This window comes from Chelonoidis abingdonii, chromosome 6 (genome assembly GCF_003597395.2).
Source record: "Chelonoidis abingdonii isolate Lonesome George chromosome 6, CheloAbing_2.0, whole genome shotgun sequence".
NCBI lineage: Eukaryota > Metazoa > Chordata > Testudines > Testudinidae > Chelonoidis > Chelonoidis abingdonii.
The window spans coordinates 51,676,058-51,691,080 of record NC_133774.1 but is presented as its reverse complement, the minus strand read 5'-3'; the positions used below and the strand labels follow the sequence as shown (position 1 = coordinate 51,691,080).

The 15,023-nt window shown below is 42.6% G+C and overlaps 1 protein-coding gene across 4 annotated transcripts in view; it reads right to left on the bottom strand.

Annotated features, from left to right (window-relative positions):
* Positions 1-3,194: 3,194 nt before the first annotated feature.
* The window catches only part of MRPS27 (mitochondrial ribosomal protein S27), a 71,424-nt gene continuing 59,595 nt past the window's right edge, over positions 3,195-15,023 (bottom strand). For all 4 annotated transcript variants that reach the window (XM_032769592.2, XM_075067029.1, XM_032769593.2 and 1 more), the window contains 4 exons: positions 13,229-13,331; positions 11,175-11,317; positions 6,915-7,070; positions 3,195-3,577 (listed from right to left, as the gene is read on the bottom strand). In XM_032769592.2, coding sequence (XP_032625483.1) covers positions 3,338-3,577; positions 6,915-7,070; positions 11,175-11,317; positions 13,229-13,331 — 642 coding nt within the window. In that variant the 3' untranslated portion in view covers positions 3,195-3,337. The remainder of the gene's footprint in view (positions 3,578-6,914; positions 7,071-11,174; positions 11,318-13,228; positions 13,332-15,023) is intronic.

The window sequence follows — 15,023 nt, the reverse complement described above, 5'->3', positions numbered from 1 at the left end:
GAAGAGATGGATGTGACACTGATTTGAGGATGACAAGGGGTTTGCTGGGATTAGGGGCATGTTCTTTGCATGTTAGGTTTTTTTTTTTTAATGATGCTTGTTATAATATTAACTAACTAGCTGGACACTATGAGCTCTCAGCTAAGTCGTGATTTTTTTTTTTTTTTTTTTTTTTTTTTAAAGATTTAACTCTAAATAAATGGAAGGCTGCTTAGTTGTGAGGGAAATGAGGAGTGGTCTTGAGCTGGGGCACTTGGGGAAGGCAGTGGTCTGGCAGGCGATCAGAGTTGGAAGGAGGTGATTCTACTGATATGTGGCGGGGGAAGGTGGGCGCATAACTGAGCCTAGAGGAGCCAGTACTGAAACAGGGAAGGAGCACAGCTAAGCTTGCCAGGTATCCAATTTTTGACTGGAATGCCTGGTTGAAAAGGGACCCTGGCAACTCCGATCAGCACTGCTGACCAGGCTGTTAAAAGTCCAGTTGGTGGGGCTGGCAAGTTCCCTACCTGGGTCCGTGCAGCTCCCCAGAAGTGGCGACATGTCCCTCAGCTCCTAGGCAGAGGCATGGCCAGAGGAACTCAGCGCGCTGTGTGATACCCCAAGTGCTGGCTCTGCAGCTCCCATTGGCCAGGAACCATAGTCAGTGGGAGCTGTGGGGGCAGCACCTGTGGCGGCACCTCCACCTAGGAGATGAGGAACATGTAGCTTCAGGGGAGCTCTTGCGGTAGATATCGCCTAGAGCCCACACTCTAAAACCCCACCCGTATCTCTGCCCCAGCCCTGAGCCCCCTCAAGCCCCTCATTTTTGGTCCCATCCTAGAACCCACACCCCTCAGCCCAGAGCCCATACCCTCTACCACACCCCACAACCCTGCCTCAGTCTAGAGCCACCTCCCACATTCCAAACCCCTCATCCTGGCCCACCTGAGAGCCTGCCCCCTAACCCTCCCCACCCCAGCACCCCTTCCCACTCCCTGGCCCCACCCCAGAGCCTGCACCCACAGCCAGAGCCCTCATCCCCTCCCATATGCCAACCCCCTACCCCAGCCTGGTGAAAATGAGTGAGGGTGGGAGCGTGCCTGACAGAGAGGGGTGGGAGGTGTGCGCAGGGGCCTCAGAAAAGGAGTGGGGTTGGGGTGGCCAGAGTGTTTGGTTTTGTGCAATTAGAAAGCTGGTAACCCTAAGCATAGTAGGCACCATGTAACTGGAGAACCAGGGAGATGTATGGCAGTATCCCTTGTGACCCAGCTCAGCAGCAACATGGCCTTCAGCATGGCCTGTGTCCTGCTGTTATAGTGCCTTGGTGGGAGGGGGATAGTGGTCACATGACAGTCATGTGATGGCAGGACTATAACAGCTGCCTAGGGCTCAAACCATTAGCATGCTGTCTTCTCACAGTGGTATAGGGGAGAGCCTAGGCATAGGGGGATGGCTAGGACAGTCAAGTGGCTGGGAAAGCAAGGAAGGGGAGGTGGTTGAGCTACTGTGGATGGTAGGTGTGGCTGTCTACCAAGAGGCTGTGGAAGAAGTCCAGGGATAAGGGACTATTTCTGAGCCCCAGACCCAAGAGACAGTGGGCCCTGTGTGGAGGAGTTAAGTGTTGTGATTTTTTGTGAAGATTAAAACCTGTGGGGAGCAAGACTGTTGGGCCTGAAATGGGAGCAGTGGTGCAGGCTTGAGGCATGGTCTGTGCCACTGCTCTTAAGGAGGCTCAGTCTGGAGCTTCCAGAAAGGGTTGGGAGAAGGATTCCTGGCTCCTCTGCTTCCCTGCAGCCAGGAGGAAAGACTTAGCCCAAGGAGGGACATGAACTAGTGTCAACCTGCTAACTAAGGAAAAGGACTCTGCACAGGAGAGTGAGGGACTGTTTGATTTTTATCTTGCCTGGGACGGGAAAGTCTCATTGGTTTGGCCCTGGGGCCAAACTCCAAATCATCTGCCAACTTGGGAGAGATTGTCTTCAGTGAGGGGAAACGGAGGTGTGGCTCTGCAACTTGATGCCAAGACTAGGTGAGTGACCTTATTACAATCTTATTGAACCTGAGAGAGAAGTCAGGGCTGATTCCAAGCCAATGCACTGGGAATAGGAAGAGTTTAATTTTCAGTATACACCTTACTTAGAACCCTTTGCACATCTAAAATTTCACTGCGCAGACATCTGAAGCATATTTTTTAGGTTCTCAATCATGCTGACTTCACGACAGGAGTTTTACATCCGCAACAAGAGACAACTGCAGGCTAAAGCAGAAGATACTTATCAAACACTGTTAAAAATAGCTGTAAATGCTATGGTAGATTGTTGTGTTCCACAATGCATCAGGCCCTCACCTGGGATTCCCTAGTTCTAAGGAGGCAACTCCTGCCCTGCTATGAAGGAAGGAGGTTCTCTGGCAGTAGATGCTCAGCTACTAGAGTGAGGGGAACATAAGTAGATAAGAGTCCATCTTAGGAGAGTCCCTATCTGCAATGATTCCCTTGGCCCTAATCTTCTGCTGCTGTGCTCACAACATGCCTCACTATCTGTTTATTAACCTGCTCAAAGACTGGCACCAGTGTGTGAGGAGCAGATGATATAAGCAGCTGAGGCCAGGGCGGAACTGGGACTAAAAAAGGGGCAGTGTGCCCAGAAACTGAGGGGAAGCTGGACACTCCCTGCCACCTTTTCTAGTGCGGTTGCAAGTGTCTCTTCACTGATCTTGGTGGTGGGGCAGAGGGGGGCTAGTGAAGTTGGAGGGGGCTAACAATTTATTTAGCGTACAAATAGTAAACATGCAGGCTAAGATGTGCAAAAAAGGTGTCTCAAGTTAGGCTCGTAAGTCTATATTTAGTTTCCAAACCAGGAGTTGCAGGGTGATTAATATATTAATCCTGATGGTTCTCAGGTTTAAAGTAGCCACAGGTTTTCCTTTCTCTCATGGAGATGATCCAAATGCATCTTAATAAAAACAAAGTACAGGGAAGAAAAGACTGGACAAGCCCTGGCTGTTTTGGATTTCTTTTACCAAATTTGCACCAGTGTCAAAGCTCTATACAAATGACAAGCTGCTTTTTGCTTCACTGTGTTTCCACCTTTGCCATGAGCCCCGTCCCCCCACCCTCCTCACACAATCCTTCTCCTTCTACCTCCTGTAAGGAGAGTTCATTCTAGGCAGGATCATAATTTTTAAACTGCACATGTACTCCAGGAAACAGGCAATGGATGGAAACGACCAGTTAGTTTAATTTGCATACAGCAAATGTTACATTTACAGCAAGGTTGCACTGCAGTATTAATAATGACATGTGCTTAAGTTTGTTACCAGAAGAATATGCAGCATAACAGCAGTCTGAGTTGTAATATTAAACAGATGCTTTAGCGAATTCCCTAGCTGCTTGCTCCTGCTTTGCCTTCTCTCTCATCTCTTTTTCTCTCTCCACCAGAAGCGCTTGCTCCTGCTCCCATTCCTTTAGCTTCTGCTCATATTTTGCAATGTCTTCCACTTCACATGCTGGCAGCTTTTCCTTGACAAGTTGGGTGGACAGGATCAACAGGCTTTCAGATTCAACCTTGCCAAGCGAATGCAGTTTAGAATACAGATCCTGTCATAAAAAAAGGTGTGGTGTTTTTTTTAATTTTTTTTTAAATCCAGTCAGTCCCAAAATGTCCACATTATTTCCCGGCCTGAAAAAAATGGCTGTTTTTATTTAACTGTTGACTGCCATTCTTAGGGGATAATTTAACTTATACATTTATCTTGGCAAAGTGATTTCATTCTAGTAACTGTCCATTTTTGCCATTTATCCCAAACACACAAAGTCTAAATTAGTTTTCATTTGGCAATAACCAAGCTGAGACAATCAATTTTTAATTCAGTTAAGTGCTGGCGTTGACTGAACTTGCAAAACTAAAGAAAAACACCATAAATAAAACTCTTACGTATCAAATGATAGATGACCAGCCAACTAAGATAAAGGTAAATTAAACACCTCACTGGTGTTTTTTAAGCCAAGGCTGATGTAAGGCTTTGCCTTGGATTGCCTCTGTTTGAATCCCTTTCAACAGATGCAAATCATTTAAACAGTCTCTTAGTAATGGCTTACTAAATAGCCCGCCTGAGTCCTTGCAGCCATTGTGAACTACCAAATTCCATTAGATGTTTTCCAACTAATGCGATCTGAAGCTCAGCTATGCTTATATGTACTTTGTAATAGTTCTTGCTGTAACGCCATTTATTCAGAGATGGACTCTACGCTTGGTTACCCCAGTGTAGTGAACAGCAGAACTTGGTTAGGAAGCCATGCAGTATTTTTTTTTCTGAGCTTCGTTGTATATCGACTGTGCAGTATTTCTTGTGGAGTATGCTGATGAAGCACACAAATATTAATTTGCTTAAGTGCTTCAAGACTTAGATCATTCAACAGGGCCATTTGTGGCTTTCTGGAAGCTTAAGGTATAGTATGATATTGCATCATTAAGGCAGTAAAATGCCATTGTCAGTGCAACCTTCCAGAGAACAGGAGGAGGGGTTCTTCCTGGAGGAGGAAGACGACATGGTACCAAGCAACTTAAAAAGCACAAGTTTACCCTTTGCTCACACTTCTGAAAGGATCATATTTTCCTCACACTGTGGTGGTCTAAATAAAATTTCAATATCTATTTTTCATAGAGTTGACCTGTATTAGGAGATGCATGAAATAGTGTCTCCTCTAGAGTGTGCAGCTATGTTTCTACCATAGCCCCCTGCACAAAGGCTGAATAAGGGCTTTGCAGTGTCTCTGTGTAATTCACCCCCAAACAAGAAGGCAGATATGGGGCACCTAGACAGCTGGGCTAGGGCTCCTGTTGCAAGCTGAAGCCCATGCCCCAACCTGTACTGTGTTCTATACAGTTCACAGACCCACTGACCACATTCTTCCTTCTCCTCTTTCTGCTCAAAATCTTTTCCCCCCTCAGCTCAGGGAGAGTTGCCATGGAGCTCAGCTCTGCAGTGCCCAGAAGACTGCAATGTTCCTTTAGCAGCCTCTGCACTTCTTAGACTGCCTGACCTTGATGGATGCTGGAGGCGGGGGGGGGATAGTTGAGAAGTGGATTCTGTAAAACTCTGATAGATCACCAATTGCTTTGAAGTCACCAAACCATGCAAATATGTGCTCATATCTGGACATGCAGCTCTTTTATTTTGTTTGAAATCTTGTTAGTAAACATACTGGCATGTCATTGAGAAATGTGACGAGTTAGTACTTATCTGGTTGTGGGGACGGCATTCCTCATAGCTACTTTCATGCTCCAGATTAGTCTTTTTTTGTTTAAATATAACTGCTAAAAATCACACCAACATTTTTCCTACTGCATACCAGGAGGAGGAGAGTGCAGAGAGAAGAGGAGAGGGACTCCCACATGCCAAGACATTAAACAAAAAGAAATGCAAAAGAATGAGGAACTAGATGATCTTCCGTCACCTATAACAACTGAACTCTTGGACTCTCTGGAAATACACTAATACGTAAATGAAACTCATTTAGAAAAATAACAGGCTGTAGATGCCAGAAGCCATTTGTAAATAGCTAAATGATTGATTTTTTTTTTTTTTTTTTTAAAGCAATTCCCCTGGGCTCCACATGCAGACAGTCCAAAAAGGAACACTGCTTTTAGACAGAATGGTTTGTGAATGGCTTGGTGCCTCACATGAGCTGTCTGTAGAGCCTTTATGTAATGACAGCCCTGCCCACTGATCATTTAAACAGCTGGGAAGAGTTACTGGAGGAAAGTTGTACTGAACTGTAGGCCTTGGTGTAGCATTGGAGGACAGGTAATTACTACAATGACAACATCAGATACAGTCTAAATTATAACTTCCTGATCCTGGAAGGTGGTGAGTATCCTCTACTTCCAGTCTCTTTAGCAGAGATGGAGGGCACTCAGCACCTCTGAGGAGGCACTCTGCCGAACATCTTTCTTGTTAGCCAGTCTGCAAAGGATTATTCATGCTGTTTCCAAAAACAGCCTCTTTGAATACAAAGCACAGAAATGAATCCAAAAGCATGTGTGGAAAAGCCAGGCAGAGCAAGTCCAAGCATGAAACGAATAGTCCTAGTAATTTCTTGAAGTCAACATGGAATGAAAATGTAGCACAGAGACACCATTGTCATCAGCTACCCCTATATAAAGAGTATGAACAACAGAGCTAATCAATTTCAGCTGGAAAAACACAAGTCAATATCATCTGAGCAAAAGGAGAAACTCTACTACCTGTGAGTAATGTTAAGGCAGGGGTTTGCCCAGACATTGCCAGACCGAGGGCAACCTGACAGAAGCCTAAGTTTCCAATACATTTGCATATAATTCCATACAATTTAAATTTAAAAAAAAAAATCCAGGCAGCCTTAATATGTGTATGTGAATCTTCCTTACGGACACCAGTCTAATAATTTATACTGTGCACGTTAGTAGTAGTTTAAAGGCCAAAAAAAAGGGGATGGGCCTGTAACTTCTTAGACTGAAGTTAGAAGCTATAACAGTCATATTTAATGATAACATACCTAATTGGCAACAAATCCTGGACAATGTCAGACCAACGGCATTTGTTTTAACAAGCAAGAGCCCACACATATGGTCAAATAATGGATCTGTAATGACACACCATTTTAGCTAACAGGATTTTGATTTATCAGTCTGACGTTATGAAAAGAGACGATAAAATCCCAGCAGACAGACAAAATAGACAAGTGGCCTTGAGCATTTGTTTCTTTGAAGGCAATTTCCTGTGTGAGGCAGTAAAAATGTAATTCAGTGTCAGTTTTTAAAATGCCAGCTAGCATTACTGATGCAGGTGGGGGTATCAGTCCATCAGCATAAACGGAAAACATATTTATTTGCTGCTGTACACAGTAGAAACCTATTATAGCTTGGTTAAAACTGTAAAAAAGAAAATCGTACTTTAAATTGGGTAAGGTACTCAGGCAGTTTAGACTGCTCAGTTTCTTCAGATTCCATTTGCTTTGGCTTGTGTTCTGATACCTTGACTTCTTCTGATGGTTCTGGATCAGTTTTTACCTCAGGGACAGACTGCAAAATTGTCTCCAGAACATCAATCTGAACAAGAAATCAGAATTGTTACCATGTCCTTTGCAAACACAATCCAACATCATTTTATGAAATGGCTGTACTGTAAGTTGAATAAAAAACAATTCCACAAGGAACATGATTCACTGTTTCAAGAATTAATGCTCTCTAATATGTTTGGGAGTGTTAAGGTTTGGAATTTTCATAAGTGTTGAAACTCTGTTCCCATTCAAGTCAATGGTAAAACTACCACTGACTTCATTAGGAGCAGAGTTAGGCCAATGCTTGGTCTTTCTGAAAAATCCCACCTGGCCACTACTCTTATTTCTGGCTATAAATATTTCATGGTGAAAATAGTACAGACACAATATACCACAGCATTTATCTATTGGGAGCTATTTCAAAATGCTTCTGTAATATAATCTTCATGGGACATCTCAATTCTTCTTTGGCTAAAGTGCACTGGGAACTCAGGATCTGTTTAACTGGCAGAAAAAAACATCTTTAGTTCAGCAATTCAATAATTTAATAGGAGGAACAGAAAGAAAACACATTAGCACATAGCATCCATAGTACAGACTTGGTTTTAATCTATGCAAGATCCTGGTTCTCTTTGTATTGCTTTCAGCTAGATGTACTTTGGCTCTCTGAGCGAACTGCCCTGTCTGATAATCTAATTGCAGCAGAACCAAAAGGAATGCATTAGGTTAATGAACTAACTCTATAAACAATTTTTGTATGTATGATTAATGCAAAGGATGGTGCTGCTATCTTGATGCTGTTGTGATATTTGGGGAAAATTCCAGTTTCTTGTAACAAGTTAAGATTCTGTCTAGTCTGAATTTTTTCAGGTTCAACTGTTACAAATGCAAAGAGCCGTTATCCTACTGTGAATCTTAATTCTGCATGCATGCCACTAGGATGAGGTGGATCTATAAATAGCCACTAAACATTCTAAGCCTCTGATACTTTCCATAAAGCAAAAGTGAGCTTGATGCCTGCAGTTTGTTTATTTTTAAAGATCATTTTCCTACTGTCTGCATTTGTATAACACTTAATGAACCAACATCAGGCTAATTTGAAATAGAACATTTCTCAATTGCTGTTTCTTGATACTGTAATCTAATGGGACCATAAACCAGCTTGAAACTACCAACAATGAAACAACAAGATGAGATAAGTGGCAAGAACAAAAATGCATGCTTAGAAATGTGTGCTTTCATTTGCGGAATTCCTCAGAGTAACCAGAGATTTGTTAAGAGCATGTGTATCTTTTCTGTGCACAGCAGCAGTCAAATAATAGTTACACTATTTATAATGATAACAAAAAGGACACTGAGTTCTTGGAAGAATAAACTCAGCAGAGAAACAGAGGCCAACTAGGCAGAGATTAATAGAAGCTTTAAACCTTAGTAGGAAATTAAATATCTTTCTAGACAACTCCAGAGTTTGTAAAAGCAGACAACAATATAGAACCAGTCACTTATGACTTATTTATCAAGTCATACTATTGAGATTGTTATCTACAGAGAAATTTCAAAATAACTAAACCAGAAATACACTGCACACACTAAAAATGCACGGGACTAGGTTGTGGAATGAATTAGTGGATCTCTCAGACAAACAACTGTACTAACTGGGGTCACAGAAGTGCAGGTGAATTTAGTGGTTTTGATACGTCCCCTATTTATTCACATCCCCAAACCAACCCACAATTAATATAACTCTGCATGTCTGACAGTCTCATTCAAGGGAGCCCCAAGGCACGGTGGGAAAGGAGGTTTTACAGCACTTGATCCAGCTTCCAGTGGACCCGCTTGAAGATTTTCTGCTGATTTCAACAGCAGCAGGACTAGCCACACTGTCTCATCTGGTCAATGCTATTAGAGTCTCTCTTTTATGAACACTACATTCACTCAGAGATAATGATTAAAAATATCTACAAAGAGCTAGCTCTTAAAATGAGCCTTTAAATGGAGCTGGCCAGATCCTCTGCTGGAGTAAGTCAGCATAGCTCAGTTGGGTTTGAATCTGGCCCAAGATTTTGATGTATAGTGTCATGTTTATGATAATAAGTCACTGGTAACTTAGAGCAGAATTACTCCTCAGCAGAAATGAAGTTTCTTGGTGCTGACTACGTATACCTCTCATGGGTTCTACTAGTTCAGCCTTTGAGGATACTAGTCATGAGTCTACAGATGAGTGTCTCTGATTATAGCTGTGGTTAACAGTCAGCACCAACTTTAATTTCTGTTGCAGTCTGACCAAAAAAAGTGCAACTGAGACATGATAAAACTCTTCAGAGTAGAAGTTTCAAAAGTACCTAAGGGTGTGTTTACCCTGCAATGCAAACCCAGGGTTAACAGACTCTTGGTTTGTTAACCTAGGGCTTGAGCAGCTATACTCATATGTAATCCCAGGTTAGGAATTGCTGAACCCTGGGTCCAGCATCTACATTATTTGGGCCTGAGTTCAGCCTCCCAAAATGAAGCTGTTCTAGCCCTTTGTTTATAATGCAGTATGGGAAAATTTGACTGTCCACCAAGACTGACTGTCCAGAGGACACACAGTTGGCTAGTGGAACACTTTTGGTGAACTCCCTCAACATGAATCCAGTGGTGCTTCATCTACACTGCAAAGCATTAGGGCTTGAACTCTAGTTCCCAGCTTGACTCAGGCTCATGTGATCTTGGGACCCTGGGTTAGTGTGATTTATGTGTAGATGGAAGGAGGGTTAGGCTTGAGCCTGAGTTTGAACTCTGGACCTACAGTGCAGTGTAGACATATCCTAAGTCACTTAAGTGCGCTTGAAAATTTTAGTAACCACCCTGATGGTTCATTCACTAAAATCTGCACAAAGAGGGCTCTATTAGATCAGGCCATGATTGTTATTTCATATGCAAATAAAAGAAATACAAATTTAGAAAGGACTGGATCAGATCTGAAGTTCTATAAACAGAGACAAAAGCTGGTTTCAGGGTTGTGGCATCAAGGGCCACGTTGTCACTGCCCAAAGCAGGCTGAATGGGTGCTTATATACTCTGTGATTATAAATCTAAACAAACAAACTGCCAGGACCTACAAGGCTTCATCCTTAAGGCTTGAAAATCAAAACCAAACGGACGCAATGCAATAACCGACGCTTTGTGGTTTTTGTTTTTTGTTTGTTTTTTTTTATATTCCTTAGTGACTCAGATCATTAAGGAATATAAAACTGATATATGTCAGGCTGTGAGAGAGCCTGACATATATCAGGCTCTCTCACAGTATATATCCAAACTGTGACCAAAGGGCCATCTATGGTCCTTGGGGCTCTGAGTTGTGTTTCTAAATGGTATTTCATGTTTCAGAAGAAAATGAGTATTTGATTGGGAATTGGAAATGCATCCCTCGAGCTGCACCCTGCAATTTCCAAAAATAGCCTCAAACCGAGTCCCACCTCCTCACTGCTTCCTCTACAGCCCCAGAAGCTACTCTGCGGTGAGCCTGTGGGGTGCTTTGAGAAACTGCTCAGCAACTCCCCACCTGGCCACCTGCTACATGGCAGGGAGAGGTAAAGAGGTGTTCTGGTTGTCATCTCCTGTTCCCGTCAGGCTGTGAGAGAGCTGGGGAGAGCAAGACAGGAGCTTGGCTGGCTCTGCCTGTGCCTAGAGGAACTCCTAGCAAAGGGACGTTTCCTCCCCCAAACAGGCATCCAGATGCCAATGGTCCCCTTGAGTCCATTGGGAATAGACTGAATGCAGCACACTCCAACCCATACCCCCTTCCAGTCCCCTGATCTGTGGGCTGTTGGAAGGGAGATATAAGAGTAGGCTCTGCTGGCTTTGTGCCCATTGTTGTCTCTCTCACATCAGAGGAATCCTCAGCAGATGGCTTGGGACCAGAGCACAGAATTTGTCCCTAAGTACTGACTGTGGCCCCATGACCTTGTAATATGTCTGGCTCTCAGGCTGGAAAGGCTGTGCACCACTGAACAGACATTGCTTGCTGTCAAGGATTCATCAGAAACCTGCGGTGAGTCAGCTTTGTCCCCACTTTGCAGTTACCAAGACAGGGAGTCCATGGGCTGCGTGTGACCCTCAAGGCTATATATTGTGCACAACTATGCCATGCTACACTCTCTTTTACACTTACAGTTTCTTTGCAGAGCTTTATATCCCCTGGGAGAGAGACCACATTGTCCATCACTTGCAAAGCTCTGTTCAGGTATCCCGGTGTCCACATCAGTGGCATTTGATGGTACACAGCTCGCAGTCCTTTGTGCAACTCCACTTTTCCTGTTGTACAATAATATCTAAGAGTTAATACTTTACTGTTTGAGCCCTGAGATAAGGAATGACAAAGGGCTGCACTAAAAAAGTGAAAGCAACTCTCGCTGTGTCTAAGGAAACTTGCTCCAGAGCCTTACAAACATTTACTAATTTGGCCTTATCACACCCTAGTGAGCTAGATAAGGATTAACATCTGTCTTGCAGATAGAGAATCTAAGACAGCTGTTAGGCCAAACTCTTCAGCAGAGGCCTCATGTTGGGTGCCCAACTTGACATGTTAAGCCTCATTTCTGGGAATGTTGAGCACCACAACTCCCAGTGACTCATTGGTGTTGTAGGTGCTCAGCACTTCTAGAAATCTGACCCATTTACCAAGAGTTAACACATCATAAAACATGAAACACCTATTCTACATACAAAGAAATTAAAATCAACGTTCCACAGCGTGGTAACATGTTGGTAAATGCTGACTTACAATGGTAACCAGTCTAAGCTCTTTACTATCACCATGGTAACTAATGGTGTATTTTTGTTATACCCTTTTGATCCAGCTTTACCTCGCTTACTGCAGTTCATAGGACCTTTAATTGTACAACTTAGTTAGAATGATGGCTCTGACAATGCAATCTATTAAAACACAGATTTTTCTTACATGGAGGATGATGATTTAGGAAAAGTACAGTAACAAATGCAAAGACAAAGCTTATTCGACTATGGCTAAATTTAAATTGCTGAAGTGCTCCAGGTCAGTCTATGCCTAGAGACATGTTTCACTCTTGCAGAGATCTGTTCTGTTAGTGTTGGCAAGGTTGCAGAATACATGACATTGCAGTAAATAGCTTTTGATCCACTGAATGTCAATGTCATGGGATGAGGACTATTGCTTACAGACAAAGTAAAGTACATTTTCTAAATAGAACTGCTTCCCAGCCAATCTATGTGGTGTAACAAATCTGAATGCCAACCAAACAGCAAAAATCTACCTGTAACAATATCTCAAAGGGATGGTAAACTAACAGCCCCATGGAAAACTTGCTTTCCAATTTACTTAAAACTTTTATCTCCCTTTTGATTGTGTGCAATTTTTTCTTACAATCAGGTTAAATCAGAATCAATATCCTTATTCTGCCACTACAAATTTTACTTTGAAGTTACATTTTCAAAACATGTCTAGTTTTTATTACCTTTGATAGATTTCTAAAATAAACCGATACAGTGATGGAGCAATCATGTAAAGCTTGCTGCTAAAATAGGTGTTTACCCAGAGGTAAAGGGCAGTTTTGCAGTGGAGAGGGAAGAAAATCACTATGCATTTTATAGTCTTCTGTGACACACAGGAATTATGACAGTTAAAAGAAATACAGAGGTGAAATTTCAAGAGAATTCAGATTGATCACTATTTATTTAAATAACGTTGCCTAGCACACCACACCTGGTGCTACTTACACACATCTAGCATATTCGGTATGCTGCAGAAAATGCACTTCCAATATCGGCAATCTCACTTTGGAAACACTGATGTTCCAATGAAACGCAAACATTTAAAAGAATATCTCTACTTATTCCATTGTAGCAGGGCAACCTGAAGGGGAAGCCCACAGGAAAGGGAAGGTGTGAAACTGATGGCAATTTTAGGAACAATTTTCGAAGTTAAATCTGTTACTCCATTCTTGGTTCACATCATGGTGACCTCCCCACCCTGACTAATGCAAGCTAAAGATGGACTGAAAATCACCCAAGATCTGGTTTGTATTTCTATCAAAACTTTCACTTTATTTAAGCCTAATTCTATTGTCTATGAATGATGATGACATTTTAATATAGCAAAGGAATAATTTAATGGGATGATTTTTAATGAAATCAATAAGTACAGTGGAGGAAAAAAAATATTGGTATGTAAAGAACTTAAAAACTTACCAAGGAATGTATAGCCATACAGCTGGGAGCTAAAACCCACAGTGTTTGTCTGTTTTAGGCCTGTAAGCAAAAGAGAGGCTCCAAGATTTCTCTCCTCTTCCCACTGTAAATAATTCAAACCAGATAAATCTTGTTTGTATAAAACATTAACTTACAATGGCAACAGTCAAACATAGCATGTCCTTGCCTTATATCGTACAACATGGGGAGGGAAAAAATCCTTAAATTCTGGAAATCACTCCCTACCAAAAACTCAAAGTTACAGTCTTAGCTTGCATTTAAGAGGATTTGTATCTTCTTGGAACAGAGTATTAAAACAAATTCAGTAGCCCAGATCATTAATTGGTATAATTAAGCATAACTCCATTGAAATCAACAGAGCTACCTTCATTTACCAGTTGAAGATCTGAACCTGTGTTCTGAAATTCATAATATTCAGGGTAATGTTATTGAAAACAAAATTGCAGAGATCTGTGCATGGGAGCAGTCACCCCCACTCCACAAAAAAGGGGGTGGGGGCAGGCATGGGATCAGAAATTAAAATGTATGAGTCTTGCAACCACAGCGAAGAGAGTGCCAACAGGGTAGGAAATCACTGGGCAGAGAGAATGCAGCTTCAACAGTTGTGAAAGGAATATTAGGGCAAAACCAAACAAGATACACCAACACACTTGTCTAGTTAGCAATGCCCTAGGACTCATTGGAGACACGGCTCTGCTATTAGGAAGAAGCACTGGATGAGCTTCTCTAAAGATCCAGACCACCCATGAGGCTGGGAGACTGGGGCCAAATTAGTAAGTATATTAAAACCACAGGAGTAGTTTGACCTTGACAGTATTCTCCTTCACCAGAACAAAAACAAAGAAGCAGACAGAGTTAAGAGAAAGAGGACGAACAGTTGTCAGCCACAGACTGCTTTCAATTTGCTTCAGTTGTCTCTAAAAAAAGTTTATGGTAAGTGGATGCTTACAATATTTACAAGAGGAAGGAACACAAGCATTTGAAGCACTTGGGGAGAGGAAGGTGACTGGGAACAGTCAACATGGATTCACCAAGAGCAAGTCATGCCTGACCAACCTGATTGCCTTCTATGATGAGATAACTGGCTCTGTGACTATGGGGAAAGTGGCGGATGTGATATAGCTTGACTTCAGCAAAGCTTTTGATATGGTCTCTCACAGTATTCTTACCAGCAAGTTAAAGAAGTATGGATTGGATGAATGGACTATAAGATTGATAGAAAGTCGGCTGGATTGTTGGGCTTAACGGGTAGTCATCAATGGCTTGATGTCAAATTGGCAGCTGGTATCAGGCAGAGTGCCCCAGGGGTTGGTCCTGGAGCCAGTTTTGTTCAACATCTCTATTAATGATGATGTGATGAATTGCATCCTCAGCAAGTTTGCAGATTACACTAAACTGGGGGGAGAGGTAGATAAGCTGGAGGGTAGCGAGAGGGTCCAGAGTGACCTAGACAAATTGGAGGATTGGGCCAAAAGAAATCTGATGAGGTTCAACAAGGACAAGTGGAGAGTCCTGCACTTAGGAAGGAAGAATTCTATGCACTGCTACAGGCTGGGGATCGATTGGCTAAGCAGCAGTTCTGCAGAAAAGGACCTGGGGATTACAGTGGATGAGAAGCTGAATATGAGTCAGCAGTGTGCCCTTGTTGCCAAGAAGACCAATGGCATATTGGGCTCTATTAGTAGGAGCGCTGCCAGCAGATTGAGGGAAGTGATTATTCTCTTCTATTTGGCACTGGTGAGACCATACCTGGAGTATTGTGTCCTGTCTTGGT